Below are 21079 nucleotides of genomic sequence, written 5' to 3'. Positions count from 1 at the left end.
TTCTCATACTGTTGACCTGTTGCTCTAGCCAGTGGACTTGTCAAATGCATGCTCTCGGCCAAGCACAATCGATTGCTATTGCAGGAAATCTGATTGGCTGACTTTAACCATGTTGACCATTTTTGTTATGCATGTCGATTGTTTCTTAAGGGTTTGCTCTAACTAGTCGATCGTTTCTTAACCCTGTTGACCGTTTTCATCGCATATATCTTTTAACAACTAGTTTTGCAGATCATTTATGGCGACTAATGGCTCCATTAACAGTTATTAACTTCAAATGATTGGTGAAATCTATAAATACTAGCCCAATGGTGCATTTGGGGGGTTAGAGAAACCATTGCAAGTTTCAAATTTTACAATCTTAATCAAGTGCTCTAGTGCTTTTAAATTTTCTCTCAAAAGGTTTTGTATATTATTTTGTATCATTTGCTTAAGCCTTTGTGTTTAATTTTTGAGAGACAATTGTAAATCTCTCAGATAATCTCTTATTGTAAAAATTCATTGTACATTGCCGAGCATGCTAGAGGGTTTACTTTGTTAAGTAGAGGGTTGTGGTGCCATTATCTAGGTGTATGGTGCCATTACCTACACAATCTAACACAGAACTATTTGAACTTTTGAGCTATTTTCTTCTTCCACTATTGGAGGCTTCAAGTTGTAGCAGCTGGTGGAGACACCAAGTGGGTTTGTAGATAGGCACAACCTAGCCTCTCATGAGTTGTGCCTTCACTTTTTGGGTTTATAATATAGAATTTTTAAAGTTTTATTTTGGAAGAACTTGTATTCTAATGAGTGTGATACATATATAAATATTTTAATTAATTTTTTAATTTTAAAATACTATATAACAATTGAATATAAAATTAATAATTATGGCAACTGAGTATTAAATAGCTGAAACTTTTTATTGGGACTTCCCATTGCCAGTGTACTTTCTTGAATCTTGTGATTTTATAATTATTATATTAATATTTATTTGTTTGACATTTTTATCAATATTAATATATTTAACATATTTTTCTTATCTTTTTAACATGAAAATAGGTTTTTCTTAAAAAAAACTAACACCGAAACTAACTATAATTGAATATGAAAATAATGAATATAAACAGATTCTATATATTTTATATTTTATTAATAAATCTCATATATGCTTAAAAGTAAAATATTTTTCTAAAAATTATTTAGTAAAATAACATGAAATATACAGCTTATAAATTATGTTATTGGAATAAGAAAGAATAAAATTTATTCTGGAAAATAACATTAAATATAAGACCTTCTAAATTACAAAGCCTTAGTTACACGCGAAACACCATAAATTTATTTCATTAAGAAATATCAAATATATGACTTATAGATTGAGTTTATAATGGTAAAATAATTTTCTTACAGAAGAAAGGAAATAAATTAAAAATTGCAAAAATAAAAAATATTAGACATAAAATAAGAAAGACCAACTCCCCTTCCCACAAAAAAGGACAAGTTAGATCTAGATTCAAAATTGCAAAAACAAGAAAAAGAGGAAAAAAGAATAAGTAAAAGAATACAAAAAGATAATTAATAGAAAAAGAACAAATACTTATGAAATTGGAAAAGAAACGATAAAATGAAGATCTAAAAGAAATCCAAAAATAAAAGAAAGACACTCTTTTCACTGTATCTACAGTTCCACAACAAGCAAAATATATGTATATATATCATAGATGTATATACAATATAGCAAAATATATGTATATAATTTAGCTTTCAAAGTACGCAGGCACAAAGGAAGGAAAGAAACTTAATGTGATGAGACGTTCGAAAATGTAATGATTCAACAAAACTATTATTTTATCTATCTTCTTCTCCAAGTCTCTAAATCATACCCATACCCATACATTCTCACTAAGTCACAAATAACAGGTTACATTTTCTTCCTCTATTATCTTCATACATACATGAACTTGGTTAGAATTCTTCCAAAGCTAGCTCGATCTGCTCTGTTTAGTGTTGCTCCCTTAGTAAGCTCCTCTCTCTCTATCTCCCTACATCATAGATGTACATAGCATCTAGCTTTCTTATTTTTGCTTATTCCAATAACTCTTTTGTACATAACAATTTGTGATGGTTTTGGGAAGAGAAAATTCAAGGAACCAGTTGAGTTGCATGAATGTTCAAGTGAAGATAGCGAAGCTGAAGATACTGATGAAGTGTCTAAAGAACAATCAGGTCTATGTGTATTAGAGGAAGAGCTTACAAAAGAAGTTATAATTCAAAATCAAAGCCGTTGTTGGAGGAGGTTACCATATGCATTGCTATACAAGGTAACAATCCGAGAGGTTAAAAAACTTGGCAAAGTAAACACTGCAGAATACAAAAGAATAGCTTATATACAAGAATACATTATCATTTTTTTGGTCCTCCACCTGGAAAGAAGGTAGGGATACAAAGATGTTCTGTAATGATAAATAATAGGACTAAATATGAAAAATTCAAAAAGAGAGTTAAGGCGGAACATGCAGGTTTGTGTTTCTCTCTTAGGAATTCCAAAATCATTAAAAAGGAAAAGCCACAACTCACAAATCAAATTGAAGAATCTCTCGGCATTGTGTGCCAATGGAATTCCATTCAATGTTTTAAGAAACCCTCAATGGTGTGAGATGGTAAGAGTAATCAACCAAGTTATAAGTCTCATTCGTATGAAAAAGCAAGAACAACATTACTACATAAATGTAAAATGAGTGTTGAGATGGATTTAGGACCAATAAAAGAGACTTGGTATCATCAGGGGGTCGATAGTTTCTGATGGTTGGTCTAATGTCAAGCACTAGCCACTAATTAATGTTCTAGCAATGAACAACAGAGGAGCTATGTTCATGTATGCTAATGATTTTTCTGATATTGAAAAAATAGGGGCTGCTATCTTACAGTATTTGCTGAAAGCTATTGAAGAAAGTGGTGCATCCAATGTTCTTCAAGTGGTTAATGACACTGCTGTCAATTGCAAATTGGTAGGAAAGGAAGTTAAAAAGGTACACAAGCATATTTTTTGGTCCCCTTGTGCTGTGCACACATTGAATTTGGTATTTAAGGATTTTGCTAATTCATTTGAGTGGTTGAAGAGCACATACAAGAAGGGAAAAGTTGAAAAGCTATAGTTAATTACTTTGTTAACCATTCACAATCTTCGGCAATTTTTAGAAGTAATTCAAGACAAGACTTGCTTAAAGTGGCCAAGACTATATTTGCCTCCCATTACATCATGTTGAAGAGGTTAATAGATTGTAGGGAGGCACTTGCATAACAACAACATATCCAGCTTTTATCCCACTATGTTGGGTCGGCTACATGAATTCTAAACTTCCATGTATTTCTGTCTTTTGTCATATCTTCATTTAGGTCCATACACTTCATATCAAACTTTAATGTCTCTCTTAAAGTCTTCTTAGGTTTGCCTCTACCTATTTTTTTGATTAATTATTCCATTTCATCAACTCTCCTCATGGGAGCGTCTCTTGGTCTTCTTCTCACATGACCAAACCATCTTAGTCTAGTCTCTCTCATCTTCTCCTCGATTGGCACTACTCCTACCTTATTACGAATAACTTCATTTCTAATTTTATCTTTTCTTGTATGGCCACACATCCATCTTAATATCCTTATCTCCGCTACGCTTGTCTTTTGCTCATGCTGGTATTTGACTGCCCAACATTCTGAGCCATACAACAAGATTGGTCTTATAACTGTCCTATAGAATTTTCCTTTTAGTTTTAATGGGATTTTACCATCACATAACACCCCCGATGTATTTCTCCATTTTAGCCAACCTGCCTTAATTCTATGTGTGACATCCTCGTGAATTTCTGCATCTTTTTGAATCATTGATCCCAAATATTGAAAATGATCTTTTATTTGTAAGATTTAGTCTTCTAATTTTATTATAATATCCTCCACTTTTGCATTCTTACTAAATTTACATTTCATATATTATGTTTTCTTTCTACTTAATTTAAATTATTTAGATTCTAAATTGTTTCTCCACAACTTAATCTAGTGTTCACTCATTCTTTTGTTTTATTTACCAACACTATGTCGTCTGCAAATAGAATACACCATAGTACTTCTGTCTGAATATCTTTAGTGAGTTCATCCATTACTAGGGCAAATAAGTATGGACTTAGTGCAGAATCTTGATGCAGTCCTATTGTAATTTTAAACGGTTCAGTGTTCCCTCCGCATGTTCTGACCCTTGTCTCTGCACTGTAATACATGTCCTTAAGGGTTTGTATATAGGCTATTCGGACTCTTTTCTTCTCTAAAACCCTCCATAATACTTCTCTAGGGACCCTATCATAGGCCTTTTTTAGATCTATAAACACTATATGTAGGTCCTTCTGATGATCTCGATACCTTTTCATTAGGCGTCTCAGTAGGTATATAGCTTCCATTGTTGACCTACCAGGCATGAAACCAAATTGATTTTCCGATACCTCTGTTTCTTTTCTAGGCCTCTGCTTTATTACTCTCTCCCAGAGTTTCATGGTATGGCTCATTAATTTAATTCCTCTGTCATAGTTATTAAAGGCGCGCCTAGGCGCGCGCCTAGGCGCAAGGCGCCTTAAGGCGCCAGTTTGGCGCCTCGCCTGGGCTGAGGCGAGGCGGTTTCTGCAAGGCGCGCGCCTTGCAAGGTGAGGCGCTGAGGCGCGCCTCATGAAAATTGCGCCTGCATCCTGCCTGCATCACTTTTTTCTCTCCTCTCCAGCATCCCCTCTTCTCAGTTTCAGCATGTATACATCACTACTTATTTACATTTCTTTAGTTTAAGTAAATGTCCACATTTTCTTTTATTTATATTTTACCTTCCATTTACTTTAATACATAAATGTAAATAAGAAAGTACCCCCCATTTGGATTTAATAAAAATATCTAAAAAATCAAAATCCATAACAATAAGAAAATAGAATTTTGATTTTAGTACAAATTCAGGATTTAGCGATTTTACCACCCCCAAAATACATACCTACTATTTCTTGAAAAATTCATTAAAAATCATTTTAACAACAATGAATATTAACTATCAAAATACCGGGAGTTAGTTTTTCAAAATGAAAACATTTTCTTATATGTCTCCTTATAATGCCCTAATCTTCCAGACTTAGAAAAAATGCGCTAATCTTCCAGACCTAGAAAAATAGCATTTTTCAAAATGAAAGCATTTTCTTGATTGTGGACTTGTAGTGTTTATTGATTGTGGAGAATACTAAAGCTATTCCAAAATGTCCTCCATCAATAAAACAAGAGATTGGAGAGTACATGCAAAAGAAGAAAAATAACAGGGAATCAGGGATGAGCAAAATATGGCACCGTAAGATGATGATTTTCAATTTGGTGAAGGGTATGATGATGATGATGATTAAAACTTCTTTATTGATTGTGGACTTGTAGTGTTTATATGTTTGTTTAGAACTTTGCACGATGGTTGGTACTTGTTTGAGTTTGAGACTTTAAGTTTGAACTTTGATGATGTTTCTAGTTTAGAAATTGTATGATGAATGAATTAACTTTGATGTTGTTAGTTTAGAATTTGAAGATAATGAAACATTAATGATATGCATGTGTTATTATTGATAATTTGATAGTTTTTTATGATTTTACAAGATTTTTAGTTTTTTTTCTAAAAGGTGCGCCTCGCTTCGCAAAGGCGCGCCTCGCCTCGTGCGCCTCGCGCCTCAGGCTCCAGGACCCTTTGCGCCTCGCTGCGCCTCGCGCCTTTCAGAACTATGTCCTCTGTAATTTTCACAGTTTTGAACATCTCCTTTATTCTTGTATATAGGAACCAAAGTACTCTTCCTCCACTCATCTGGCATCTTTTTTGATTCAAGGATCACGTTAAATAATTTCGTTAGCCAGGGGATGCCCTTTTCTCCCATGCATTTCCATGCTTCTATTGGTATATTATCCGGTCTCACCATCTTATGATTTTTCATCTTTTTTAATGTATGCCTTATTTCATTTGAACTTATGCGTCGATAAAATGTATATCTCATGTCCCCTTCAGAGTTACTAAGATGTCCCAACCTAACTCTTGTGTCACCACCATCAGTGAATAATTTTGTGAAATACTCCTTCTCTCTCTCCTTAATCGCTCCCTCATTCACTAATACATTTTGATTTTCATCTTTTATGCATTTCACTTGATTTAAATCCCTTGTTTTTCTTTCTCTTGCTTTAGCTAATTTATATATATCCATTTCTCCATCTTTTGTATCAAGTCGTTTATATAGATTCTCATATGCTTTTGATCTTGCTTCACTAACAGCTCTTTTTGTTTCCTTTTTTACTTATTTATAATTTTTTTGATTTTCTTCATTGTTGCACTGATATACAGCCTTATAGCAAGTTTTCTTATTTTTAATTTTCAATTGTACTTCTTCATTCCACCACTAAGACTCCTTAAGTTAGGGGCTCTACCATTTGTTTTTCCAAGGGCTACCTTTGTCGTGCTTCTCAGGACATTAGCCATTTCTCTCCACATTTGGTTTGTCTGTCCTTCTCCATTCTATTCCCTTCTACCTCTTAATTTTTCTTTGAAGATTAGTTGTTTCTCCTATTTTAAATCCCACCACTTGATTTTTGGATTTTGTTTTATGTGATTTTTCTCTTCCAATTTCTTACTTGGACGTCAAGTATTAGAAGTCTATGTTGAGTAGTCAAACACTCTCCTGGTATCACCTTACAATCCCTACAACATAATCGATCCTCTTGTCTCATGAGGAAGTAATCTATTTGGGTGCTTGATATGACATTTTTATATGTGATTAAGTGTTCGTCTCGTTTTTTGAACCTAGTATTGGTTATGATGAGTCCATATGCCATAGCAAAATCTAGAATAGACTTATCCTCATTATTTTCCCCAAATCCACACCCTCCATGTACCTCTCTATAGCCGTTTTCGTTTCGACCCACGTGCCCATTTAAGTCACTTTCTATAATCACTCTCTCCTCTTAGAATCATTTGTATGAGTCCCTCTAGGTCCTCCCAAAATTTTGCTTTTATCTCTTCACCTAATCCCGCTCTTAGTGCATATGTACTAAAGATATTCATAGTCATTCTTCCTAGACTAACATTCACTATAATAATCTTATCCCCTATTCTCTTTACATCCACCACCTCATCTATTAAGCTTTTATCTATAATAACCCCTATTCCATTTTTCGCTTGATCATTTCCTGTGTATCATATTTTATATCCAGTTTCTGACAAAGTTTTTGCTTTTTTCCCTACCCATCTCGTCTCTTGAAGGCACATAATATTAATCTTTCTCCTAATCATCACATCTACCACCTCCATAGCTTTGCCTGTTAATGTTCCTATGTTCCATGACCTAATCCTTAATCTATGATTTTGTTTTTGGCGTTGACTTTGAATTTGATTTTGATTTTGGACTAGCCTTTTTACCCACATCTGTCCAAGCAAATGCAGGGACCCTTTCTCATTTGTCACTACATCCAGGCGCCGATGCAATGGCCCTAGCTCACTTGACACTACACGCGGGCAGTGTAGCGGTCACTATGAAGGGTTACTCCCACGCCCCAACGATTTTTCATAATTTGTTTAGAAGTTCATGTTTTGGATACGACTAAGTTTTACGTTGGCTGTCGGCTACCTAACACAACCCTCCTCCTTTGTCCGGGCTTGGGACTAACAATGGATAACATCCCCAGGCGGAGGCACTTGCTGTAACAATTTTTCAAAAAACATGGAAAGAATGAGTGAAAAGTGGGGATGAAAGAACAAGAACAATGGGTGCTCTAGTTTCTGATACTATAATTTGTGAAGAATTTTGGAAAGAAGTTGAAAATATTATCACCATTACCAACCCAATTTATTTGCTAATCAAAGTTTCTGATGGTGATGGTGCTAAGATGGGAGAAATGCATGAAAGAATGGATGTTATGCTTGGAGAAATAAAAGATATCATGAAGGAAAACAAGTATGCAAGTGATTATCCTGAAATGAAAACAATTGTGTTGGCTAGGTGGGAGAAAATGAACATTCCAATGCATTGTCTTGGGTTTGCTTTGAGTCCTTAGTTTTATGACCTTCATTATCTTCAAAAATCAGCTCCTGGAGGAGTTCCTAGAAGGCCTCCAAATCTGGACAGAGAAGTTATTTCTGGTGTTATGGAATATTTTCCAAGAATTGCTGAAAGTGAGGAAGAACATAAACTTTTACATGAAAAATTTGCTATTTTTCACATGAAGAAAGGATTATATGCAATGGAAGCAGCTCAAATGGATGCTGTAACAGTGGATGCAATTGATTGGTGGTCCACATATGGCTCAGAGACTCCAGATTTGGTAGAGGTAGCAAAAAAGGTATTATCACAGCCAGTAAGTAGTTCTTCTGTTGAATGAAATTGGAGCACATATTCTTATATTCACAGTGTTAAAAGGAATATATTAAATTGCACAAGAGCTGATAAGCTAGTGTTTATTCACTCAAACATTAGACTTCAATCACATTTCTTGGAAAACTACTAAGAGGGGCCATTTAGGAATTAGGATATGGATCCAGATGATTCGTGCATTGAGGATTCTATCCTAAGACTTGAGGATCTAGGATGGAGAAATTTGGATGAGGACTTTGGTGATGTGCCAAGTAGAGATGAAGACATGAAAGAGGGTTCAACAAGTGCATCTTTTGTTGCCAAGCCACTGAGAGCTTCCAAAACAAGCATGTAAAAAGAAAAGGGAAGAAAGTGTTGAGAGGCCTAAGTCTACCCTCTAGAGATTTTGCTCATTTGTTGTGGTCTTTTTGTAACTTGTAAGTTTTTGATGCATTCATGTATGCATATGGATTATGGAAGCATGAAGTATGAAGTTATGAACTATGAGATAAGTGTGAATGTTAATCATGATTCATAAATGTTAATCGATCTTAAACTTGAATTATGAATCTTATCAAGACTTTGTTCATGAATCTTATTGATCTTGTTTGATGTCTTCATTGTTTTCAATCCTAAACTCTTAAGTCCTAATCCCAAGTAAGTTTCATCATTTTTTTATCTTAAGAATTTTGATAATTTTTATTAGTTCCTATTTCCTAATTTATATAGTCAAAAAATCTAAAATGTTTTTTCAAAAATTTATATATTTGATAGGCGTTCCACTTTGGCACACCAAAGCGTTCCATGACTTGAAGTGGTGAACCGATGACGCTTACCCCACACGTATTGCGTCCCTGAAAAAGTGGCGTACCACATCCCCGTACCTTATTTTGCATGTCGAGCGTTCCATGAACCGAGTAACTATGGTAATGGTGGTTGTCATGGTTGTGGACATGGTTATCTTTGAAAATAACTATCTCAAGGATAACCATCTCCACCACCAAAAATGACTATCTCAAGGATAACCATGTCCATCGCCATGACAACCACCGATACAAAAATCTCTCCCCCTTCTCTCTTCCCCCTCCGTTCTTTGTTTTTCTAATTCTCCCTAAACTTCTCTAATTCTCCCTCTTCTTCTAACAATCTCACCGGATTCTGGTGAGAGAACTGGTCAGATCCTTTGGGAGCTGACAAGTAGGTACAAGGTATTATATACATGCATCCTATACTATTATAAGGAAACAATATATAATAGAGATACACATAGAATATACAATTAGTTAATATGTACATTATAATCAAATCATAATCCTCTTAACACGGAGAAAGCCACACAATCTTGAGAATTGAGGTCCAAAAGCTTAGTGCCTGTTTAGTTGTAGAAAACATTTTCTAATTTTTAACTCCAATTTCATAACTAAATATGCTTACATTTTACGTTTCAAAAAGCAATAGTGTTCGTTTCTAGAAAATCTACTAAACATCTTTTTTGACGTTTTCCAATTCCTTGTATAAGTTTGAAAAATTAAAAAAAATGAGTTTTCTATTTTCTTTTTGAGATTCAACCATTAAGTAGAAAATTGGAGCTGAAAAATTAGAAAATGCTTTTTGAAACTGAACAGGTCCATAATTTCTCCTGAGAATCTTTAGATTCTCGATATAATCTTGTTCAACACCTCACAATAACATTATTTCATTGTGATATTCACTGCTTGAGCTTCTCATCAGACGGTGTTTGGAAAATGTTTCTAAATTGATGCTAGAAACTTTTCACTGAAAGCCAAATTTTCTTGTTCCAATGTAGTTTTATAATTCTCAAAGGATAGAGTTTATCTTTAAAATATAAGAAGTTGCTACTTGAAACCTTTTCACCAATAAAATATTCAATGAAAAAAAGTCTTAGTGTTCAAATCATGCCTCTTTGTGTTTGGTTTCTGTTCAACTAGAGAGGTATGTCATATAAAGGCTTTTTGTATTGGTTAGCAATTGGTTTTTGTTTGTATGTGCTGCTTACCATTTCATTGCTTCATTCAATAAATGTTTCTTTGCACGCAGGATGGTCCTTTGAAATATTTAAGTTTGACAACTTTTGAGAATTGCTCTGCTGAGGTGCTGAGAGATTTCTACATGGATAATAATTATAGAAAGAAATGGGACAAGACCCTGATTGGGCATGAGCAGTTGCAGGTAGATGAAAGTAATGGGACTGAAATTGGTCACACAATCAAAAAGTTCCCACTCTTGACCGCAAGAGAGTATGTATTAGCTTGGAGAATGTGGGAAGCAAAAGATGGAACCTTCTACTGCTTCACTAAGGTACCTGTCAAATCTTATATTGACCGCATTACTTGCCTGGTTTCAGGTATTGCTCCAATTCATTTTCGTATTGCTCCAATTCATTTTCAGGTTGCTAGTCATAATTCTATGAATGCATTTGCCTCTCTCTATTATCTTCTACTTCGCTTCCCCCTTTCTAACACAGAACTCGAAAGCAATAACACATGAATAACTCAAAAACTCAATATTCAACATCAGTAATCAAAATCTAGTTAATAATACATCTCCAAAGGATTTATAAAGACCTATAGATCCTAGCCAATTAAGAAATATATCAAAGATAAAAAAATGCCGTCCTAATTAGCATCCTAAATCTTAGAAATAGAATCTTTCTGAAACTAATTAGGAAAGAAATAAACAAAGTATTCTAAAACAAATAACAAAATATATTAATAATATCTTCTAAAATATCTTGATAATAGGAGATAAGTTTATCTTCTAGGAAAAAAGTATTATGTTGAGGCATCTTAGTAACTTCGAAGAAGGTAGGAATTCATATTCTATTAGATGCATCTATCCAAATGAAATAAAGCAATTACCAAAAATGATGAAAAATAGTAAAACAATTGGACTAGATGATATACCAGTAGAAGCATGAAAATGCATGGAAGAAGAGGCATTTTATGGTTAATGAAATTATTTAATGTGATCTTTAAATCAAAAAGGATGGTAGATGAGTGGAGGAAGAACACTTTAGTGCCTATTTACAAGAATGGAGGAGATGTTTAAAGTTGTGGAACTTATAGAGGAATCACCTCTAATGAGCTCCCTATGGGAGAGAGACAGAGTTGAGCAAAGATTAAGAAGAGAAATTAGGATGTTTGTAAAGCAATTTGTTCATTGATGGTAGGTTAACAATGGAAGTTATATACTTGTTGAGGTGCCTAATGGGAAAGGTATAGAGATAAACTAAAGATTTACATTTGGTGTTAATGGATTTAGAAAGAGACTTATGACATAGTTCCAAGATAAATCTTATGGAGGAGGAATTTGAATTGCTTGTATACAAGTTATTAACATGTATTATGGAGCAGAAATGTGTTAGCATGTGGAGGCTATATTGAGATTTTCTGAGCTACAATTGGATTACATCAAGGATATGCTTTAAGTTCTTACCTATTTACCCTAGTATTGATGAGCTAACTGAACATATATGATGCATGATTGCAATGGGATTTCATAATGTTGAGAAGAAAGAAGAGATTAGGAAGGAGACACTTGAGAAGAAGAAGAAATAAAGCTCAGTTAAAAGAAGAGAAGAGAAAGAATAGCCAAGATAGAAAAGATAAATACCAATGTGTTCAATAATCAAAGCTGAATAAAAAGTTACATTATGAGCCTATTTATGGTCAAGATTAAATCTAAGTTATGAATCTAAATTTTACTATTGATTCCAATCTAAATCTTATAATATCTATAATCATCTAAAAATGGGAACCAGTTTGAATAGTTTTCATAAGTGATTTCAGCTTATTGATTTCTTCTGCATTGAGTTCACCTAGTTCTGAAGTTGCAACAAAATTTGTTTTTTTTGGGGTTCTCTCAGGTTCCTTGGTTGTGAGATGGGCTTGAGCTTGATTTCTAGGCTGTAGATTCCAAAAGCCTCCCATCCTGTTTAAAATAGTCTCCTTTCCATGAAGCTTGAAACATGTCTCTCTAGTGTGCTTTGGTTTCTTGCAGTATGAATACTAGAAAACCTTCCTGGCTTTGTTGTTGTTGTCTAGGGTGAGAGTCATTTCTTGCAGTGAACTGGAATGTGAGACATCCACCTTGTTGGAAATCATGGCTAACCCCTCAAGATTAGATTCATCAAGCATAGCTATTCTTCTATGTTCTTTATTGCAGATTATAGAAAAAACTTGATTCAAGGATGAAAGTTTTTCCTTTCCAAGGATTGAGACTAGTTAAGAACTCTACAATCTTGTCCCTTTCAAGTATGGAAGTAAGAGTGATTGCATCTTCACTGCACAAGATCTTTTTATGTTGATAGTGATCTAACTCAAGATAGTAACCATTCATTCTATTGTATTAATCAGTCACCGACAGAGATTCTTGCTTGGCATTGCTTATTTTTGTTTTAACCTCTTAGATAATAGAGGCATCTTGCACTTTAAAATAGGTTCTTTTTATTGTTTCTTAAATATCCTTGGTTGTAGACAAAAACATGTAGTTTCTACTTACCTCTAGTAGCATAGAACTCCAGAACTAGGACATCAGCATTGAGTAATCCTCAACGTCCTAGGCAACAAATCAGTGGGCTATCTTTTCTCGGCCATTCTGAAAAGTTCTTACTAGTTGAGACCGTTGGAGATAATTCTTGCCATCTAGTTGGTATGAATGGTGTATTCCTTGTGGCTCACTAATAGGAGTATTAGTAGGTGGTTGTTCAAATGGAGCAGCATCTACTGTAGCCATAAGAGTGGTTGTCTCAGAGATTTTTGACATGGTACAATAGCTGGTAGGTATATTAGGCAATAAAAGCCAAAAAAGAGTAAAGCAATGAAGGTAACACTCTGGCGATGAAGGCACACAGTAGATAGACAATGAAGGGAACAAGAAGAATGAAATTAAGGCTTTGATAGCATGTGAGGAATAGGAGAAATAAAACTCTATATTATCTTTTACATGTGTGGTACAACCCCATTTATAGGTATTGCCTAGAAAAATATCTCGGGGGGGGGGGGGGGGGGGTGAATTAGATTTTCGAAAACTTAGGATTTTAACTCTTGTTGAAAACTCTTAAATTGTGATCTTGATAGTTAGTGATTATAGTAGGAATAAAAACCATAATAACATCAAGCAACCACAAGTAACACAGAGTATTTTTATAAAGGTTTGGCTCTAAGAGCCTAGTCCTCTCTCTCAAGATTGTGCTTGAGGTTTCACTAGGTGAAATATTTCACAAGTTAGAACCAACATATAATCCATTGTCTAAGCAAGAACCACTAGCACACTGTTAGCAAATACAAACCTCTCACACAACAAGTGAGTAAAACCAAAAACTTATAAACATAGACAAATCAGACAAGCCACCAATTCTGAGAATTCCACCAATCAGCACATTTTCAGATCTTTGAACTTTCTCACTCTTGTTTGAATGCTCTTCCAATCAGTTTGTTTCGTATATCTTTTGAGCCTTCAAACTTACCCTATATATATGCATCTCCACAAAATTAGTTGTTACACTAAGGGGCTAAAAGCAATTTTGAAATTAAAAAAAAAATCTTCAGGCTTTTCCAAATTGCAACATGATACGTTCCAACATCTGTAGGTATCTTTGTTTACGAAAACATTAGAAAATATATTTTGTACAAGATAAAAATATCAGATAAAGCTTGGAAAAGATATGAGGAGACAACTTGAGATCAGAATTAAACATAAGCTTTTTGAGACAAAAAGTTCATAACAGTGAGAGACAAGAAAATTAGAGAAGACATCAACATCTACAAAGGGGGACAAATCTAAGGTCAAACCACCTTTTCTCCAAAAAGAGATTTTACTTTTTTGCATGAGGAAAAGATTAACTTATCAAATTATGATTTTAAAGTGGAAGAAGAGAAAAACACCTATTTGATTTTATTTTTGAACATGCAAAAAAATAAATAAATAAATAAAAAATTAAGACAATCATAGAAGTTCGTTGGACTTCAGTTGACCTAAGTTGTCCAAAAACCTTTTGTACAACTTCGGTTGAAACGCAGTTGACCCAAGATTAGAGGTTAAGATTACACACGATCAGATACCAACTTACTGCCTTACTTCAGTCGACTTAGGATATAAGGCCATGAAATTCATTTTTTCTTCACATTGAGCTGACTAAAAAAAAAACTTTATATTTATTTTTATCTCAATAAACTCATTTTTGTTATCATCAAAATTTTATTATCCTACCATTGAGCTTAACAACAGGGCTAGAAATTTACACTATAGGAAAGATTACATTTGTGCTAAACTAGGAAAGATAGATTGTACCGAAAAATAGGAAAGGTTGACTGTACAGAAAATAGGAAAGTATTCGAAAGGATAGATTGGTAATTACTCCTTAAAATCAATCTCTAAACTAAGGAATGATTCCAATCAATCTCTTAAATTAAGGAATGATTCCAGTCAAACATTCCTTATATTTTTGGCTGGCAATCAACATAGATTGTATTAATGGGGTTCAAGACTAGGCAATTGGGTACTGAAGTTGGGTTGGGTTTTTCTGGGAAATGGGTTACAGGTGAAATTGGGTTTGGTCTACTTGAATGTGGGTTAATTGGAGCAATGAGCTGGAGTGAGATTGGGTTGCGAAAGAGGCTCTCAGGAATTGTAGCGGGCAAGGACAACAACATTTTCTGATGAAGGCAATGTCATTACTTACAATGAAAGGCCCTGATGACAATTGAAAGTTTAATTGATGATGATGGAAATGCCAAACAAATCATGGACTTCAAAGGCTCGATGAGGGGGTTGGTTGGCTGCTCTAATGTTGACAATGGCTTCGAAATGGAGAATGAGGGGGTTTGTTGATGGTTTTGGTGTCGTTTGATGGTGTCCGATGAGCTCAGATGGTCTTTTTGATGGCTTCAACAATGGTCTTGAATCATTGCAAGATGCAACGAAGTGATCGAGTGCCCCCAAAAATTGTTGGCTGGGATGGGTTCTGAAGATTGTCTAAACACCAAATGGCCAATGTCAACTGCAGTGGTTTCTGTGCTTTCCTCCAACTGCTGGGACTGAAGTGTCCTTTTGATGTGTTGTGGTGTAGGTAGGAACAGGTTTGGTGAAGGCTGTTGATGAATACAGTGAGTTAGTGGAGAGACTCAGAATTGAGATTTTCTCTGAAACCAAATTTGATGTGGGACAGCAATGATACTGCAGAATGTTAAGAAGAAAGAAGAGGATAGGAAGAAGAAGAAACTTGAGAAGAAGAAGAAATAAAGCTAAGAGAGAAGAGAAGAGAAAGAACAGACAAGAGAGAAAGAACCAATGTATTCAATAATCAAAGTTGAATAAAGAGTTACATGAGCCTATTTAGGAATCTAAATTCTACTATGATTCAAATCCAAATTCTGTAATATCTGCAATCATCTAAAAATGGAAACAAATCAAAATAACAAGATAACATTGTGTATGTTAAAATCTAAAAAGGAAACAATATCAAAGTACTTCTATCTTTATCCCTTTTAATATCTAAGCAGTAGTGCTTGATGTATCTTACTTGCAGATGACACTGTGTTGGTGGGTGAGACAAAAGAGCTCGAGATATGGGGGAACATTTTAGAATCTAGAAGTTTTTAGTCAAGCAAATTGAAATTTGAATATATGAAATGTAAGTTTAATAGAAATATAGGTGGGGGATGATATGATGGTAAAACTCGAGAACTAAGCCATATCAAGAAAAGATCAATTTAGGTATATTGTATATAGCATAAAATGTTAGGTGGTAAAGCACCAACATGTGCAAAATATGAGCATAATGGAAATGAGGATGGTAAGATAGATGTACAATCATATAGGAAAATATTGAATTAGAGTTGAGATTATTCATGATAAGGTCGGAGTGACTCTTATTGAAGATAAAATGTATGCGACATGATTAAATAGTTTGGTCATATGAGAAGAAAACCAATAGAAATTCCTGTAAAAATAGTGCATGGGATGGATTTGGATCAAGTATTTACCAAAAGTGGCAGAAAGACCAAGAAACAAATTAGGGGGAGACATTTAGGTATGATATGAGTTGTAAGGGTATAGAAGATAAGGCCATGATACAAATGATTGGCAAGCTAGAATCCATGTTGCAGGGCTAGAGTCGAATAAGTAGTAACAACTTTGAAAAGTGAGTTTTGAGTATTTGGTAGCTGACATATGATGCATCACTGGACATCTTGATATCACATATAGAACATAGCTGGAGGAAGTTCATTACTGAACACTATGTTCATCAAATTACATGGTTTATGCAGGCATTGTATTGCTATAACTCCCACATTTCCTTCCTTTATTTGACTTTGTCCTATGCTTTTACATTTCATCTTTTTGTTTCTCTTTATGCAAATTTTGTTCAATGCCTCCACGTTGATTTCCTGATCTTAATTTGACTATATTCTAAATCTGTCCATGTAACAATATGACTAGGAGTGTGATCATCCTTTGGTCCAAAGACAGAAGAAGTATGTGCGGGTTGAGTTCTTTAGGTCTGGTTGGCGAATCCGGAAAGGCAAGTTTCTGATAGTACCTTTTGTGATTTTTTTTTTTTTTTTTCTATTGAAAGGGAATGGTAATTTGCTGTAGACCACTGCTTGGGATCTTTGCAACTTAAGAATTTAATTAAATTGAATTGTGATAAAACCATTTCTATCATTAGCTGCAGTGAAGTTGGTAAATTGAAACTATCTTAAAAGAGGGTAATGTTAAAATATGAAGGCAACACAATTAGTAATTTCTCTCAGCTTTTACTGTATATACTTGCAGTTTATGTGCTGCTTTATTAACTCTCACAAAAGTATTATCTATTCTAAAGTGCTTGAGGTTTCTTCCAAGATAATTGAGAGACTTCCTAATTTCTTGAAGTGATGAATTTTATCTTGGCAAAGTTTTTTCTTTGGCGTCTTGCATTGTTGCTCGTATTTTGAAGTTTGAGCAACACCAATCTTAGATTAGGATTCGATGGTCACATCATTAGGTTAGCAATTGTTGCTGGGTAAACTGTCTGGAACTGACCCAACTGAACGATATGCCTCAGAGATAAGCAAGCCAATGATTTAGATATAAATGTTTAAGGTACAAGATTTTTGTAAGCTGATGCTTTATGCATGCTCTGTATGGGTTGGACTGTGTGTTGGAGTCAAGAATCTTGTTTAAGCATTTGAGCAGTTAAACCTCCATGAGTGGTAGTTCTGATGAGGTTACTTGTTTACCTACCCTCTCAAGCACTTTTATTGAGGGGACAGACAAATGTTGGGGTTCCTTCAACTGATTTGCACCTTGAAAACTCAGTTGACGATCTATGGTTCCTTAATTGATGTGAACTAACTAGGTTCTCATCATATTAAACATGAAATTTGGTCCTCCCATAAGGTGACTGGAGCGTGATTTAGCTTGGTAGTTTTTTTGTGGTTTATTTTTTATTTTTTATTTTTTGTTTCCCAGTACCGGGCAGAAATGCTTGCGAGATCAAAATGGTGCACCAGGAGGATGCAGGTTTAAATGTGGGGGTGGCAAAGTTGGCCTTTGCAAAAGGAATATGGAGTTATGTCTGCAAGATGGATGATGCACTACGCAAATATTCTGCCACCAACTATCCCCAATCTTGTTTCCGGATGGTAACTGCAGTCACCCTTATTCAGAAGGTTATTTCCTTTATTATATTCAGAACATTTATCATCAATATATCTCAAGTAATTTTATTAATGAATGGGATGCGATTGATTCAGGTCCCAGTTGGATTTGATACCGTAACCAACAACGTATCAGGAGGAGGCCCAGCTTCCAATATAATAAGAAGAAGATGTTCCAATTCTCGAATGGAAATGGAAACGGAAACGGAAGGGGAAGGCAATGAAAAGGAGAAATTCTCAAAGAAATTTATTATAGGCAATGGAATTATTTTCCTTGGTGGTTTGATCTGTGTGTCGCGGGCTCCCTCTTCTAGCTTCGGTGCAAAGCTTGCCATGGCTTACATCTTGACCAAATTGACCAAGCGATGTGCTCCAGCAAGCAAACCATAAATAGCATCAGTGTGTGTGTGTCCCAACGGTTTTCCGTCATTGGTATACACATTTATAGTAATTTGGTATGTACCAAAAAATAGCGTAGGGGCATCTGTAAGTTGGATGAGGCAACTGATTGTGCAGTTAAATAAGTATCAGTTGCTTCTTTTGCTCCCCTTCATCAGTATTAATGACGGGGGATTGTAAATTTTTTTTTTTCCAAGGTCTGTAGGTTTTTTTTTTTTTTTTTAAAAAAGAATCTTCTGACTTAGGAAGTGTTAACTAATTAATAGTGTTCTAAAATATGGCGCTGAGGTGCTAGACGGACACTGGCCGTTGTGAATATGGCCTAATCAGCCCCCTTAGGAGTCGGCTCGGCTAATGGATAGTGGACGGCACCTAGTTGGCCAAGGTGGCCACCTAGCCGCGTGAATTGCCTGAATCTCTCTCGTCGAATTTGCCTTCTCTCTCTCACGCACTATCGTCGACTATCTTTCGTCGAGTCGCAGTCGCCGCTTGCCCTTTTTGTCTCAGCCTCTCTCGTTGCACGTCGTTGTTGTCTTTTGTGGAGTCGCCGTCGTTGCTTTTCATTTATATTAGCCTTCTTGTCTCATGTCACCGTCAATCATCGTGAATAGTGGATTCACCGCTAACCTTCATTTCATTCTACTTTCCAGCTCTATCTTGTCTTCCTCACTCCTCACCTTGTAGTAAGTAATAAGCAAGCAGCAAGCGTTGTTGCTGCTTTTTTTTTTTTTTGTTATTTATGTTAATATTTATTAATGTGTGAATTTGTTGTTTGAATATTTATTAATGTTTTAAATATTTTAATATTTATAACTTGTAAGCAAACAAGTTAAATGTTATTTATATTTTAATATTTGTTAATGTTATTTAATATTTATAACGTCTTGTTGCTGCTTTTTGTTGTCGTTAGTTCTTGGCAAATAACAATTTATTTTCTCAAGTTTAATTTCATTATTTTACTTGTTGTTTCAATTTTAATTTATTTAAAAATAACATCAAAATGTTAAAAAAAATAATAATTTTTCTAGTCCTCGCCTAGGTGCCTTAGGCGTTAGGCCACTGACTAGCGCTTAGCGCGTTTTAGAACACTGCTAACTAATGTCTATCCTAAATTCTTTCCCAACTTTGATCCCAAAAAAAAAAAAAAAAACTCCCAGTTGACACTTAACCTAATTATTATTTTAACCTTTAGAAAAACAAAATCAATATGCAAAAATTTTAAGAGTTTATCCCATATATATATATATATATATCCGGTTTCATTCCCACAAGTTAGATTAGAAGTGAGAAAAAATCAAAAAAACTTTGAAATGATTTGAAGAGGCCTGTACAAAAAATTGAGTTTAGAGAGGAATTTGTTTGACTTTTAAGGATTTGAAGAAAGAACTTACGAGTAATGCGTTTTTGGACTTTATTATGACAAATGAGAATAACATGGCCAATGCTTGGTTTAAGAAATGAGACAAACACTTCATTACACAGAAAGTAGTTTCCATTACCTAAATGGATTATTTTCTTGTTCATATAATATGGTAAAAATACCCCGCGGGGGGTGTTAATTTAAAAATAAAAGTAAAAAATAAAAACTTGGGCCAACTTGGAAAGTTTGGTTGACTTGGAAGTTGGCCAAGGCACAAACCTAGTCGCATGAGACCTTGCAGGAGGACCAGCCAAACAACGATGAGTGATCTTTGCATGTCACCCCTTGTGGACGATAGATTGGCCACCAAAGACCTATGAAGGTCTCCTGCGATGGCCAACAAAGGTCTTATCGATGTTGATCGTGGGAGATGGTGTTAGTCTCTCTCATCTAGAAATTGCCTGAAATAGGTTGCATCGTTGCGTTGTTTTACTCATAAACGAGGGGGGTCTTACATAACACGCAAACTAAAATCTTATTTTTCAATTGAGTAATGTATTTTATTGATCGAGTAAATATGTATATTAGTCAAGTGAAGATAGATTGATCTCTGACTAAGTCTCTAGATTTAAAAGCAATCGAGTAAACAATGTTAGTACACGAGTGAAATTTCATGTTAGTCGAGTAACCTTAGTCTTGTGATCGAGTGAGCAATGCAAAATCTTTGTGGCTTCTGTATTAGTCGAGTAATGATTTGGTCATACTTGAGTAAGCCTATTACATAATCAATTAATGGAAAAGTCCAATTGAGTAAAGCATTATATTAGTCGAGTGAGCTCATATATTAGTTGAGTAACTATTGTCAAATTTTGAAAAAAATAGCCATTTGATGATTAAATGTTTGTCAGTTTTAAATTTTTAGTTCATTTAATGCAATTCAGATAACATGGGCGTTATTATATAAATTAATATTTGTTGTTTAATGTTTATAGAGACAAAAAATGACAATTGTAAGACAATTAAAACATTTCAATTGTATTCTGTAATGTTAGTTAACATTCAATGTAGAAAATCTATAAATAAGAGATAAGCTGCCTGAAGAAGGTTAGAAGAACTACTCACACTTACATAAATGAACTTTTAGAGCTTTAAGCGATCTTCTTTCAAATACTTTCTACTTGTCATGAGTTTACATATGCTATCTTTTGTGAGATTTTCCAAGACTGATTTTTTTGTGAGATTCTATAACTCTCTTATACTCAAAGAGAATTCTTATAATCTAT

The 21079-nt window shown here is 34.5% G+C and overlaps 1 protein-coding gene across 2 annotated transcripts in view; it reads left to right on the top strand.

Annotated features, from left to right (window-relative positions):
* LOC127794228 (uncharacterized) overlaps positions 1-18647 on the top strand; it is a 55351-nt gene extending 36704 nt beyond the window's left edge. The window contains exons 3-6 of one of the 2 annotated variants that reach the window (XM_052325174.1): positions 10431-10691; positions 16836-16917; positions 17850-18022; positions 18134-18647. In XM_052325174.1, coding sequence (XP_052181134.1) covers positions 10431-10691; positions 16836-16917; positions 17850-18022; positions 18134-18427 — 810 coding nt within the window. In that variant the 3' untranslated portion in view covers positions 18428-18647. Of the gene's footprint in view, positions 1-10430; positions 10692-16835; positions 16918-17849; positions 18050-18133 lie in introns of both variants that reach the window. The other variant, XM_052325173.1, reaches the window with a different exon arrangement.
* The last annotated feature ends 2432 nt before the right edge of the window (positions 18648-21079 follow it).

Source organism: Diospyros lotus, chromosome 2, assembly GCF_014633365.1.
Source record: "Diospyros lotus cultivar Yz01 chromosome 2, ASM1463336v1, whole genome shotgun sequence".
Lineage (NCBI taxonomy): Eukaryota > Viridiplantae > Streptophyta > Magnoliopsida > Ericales > Ebenaceae > Diospyros > Diospyros lotus.
Note: the sequence above shows the minus strand (reverse complement) of the source record. Positions and strands in the feature narration are given on the sequence as shown.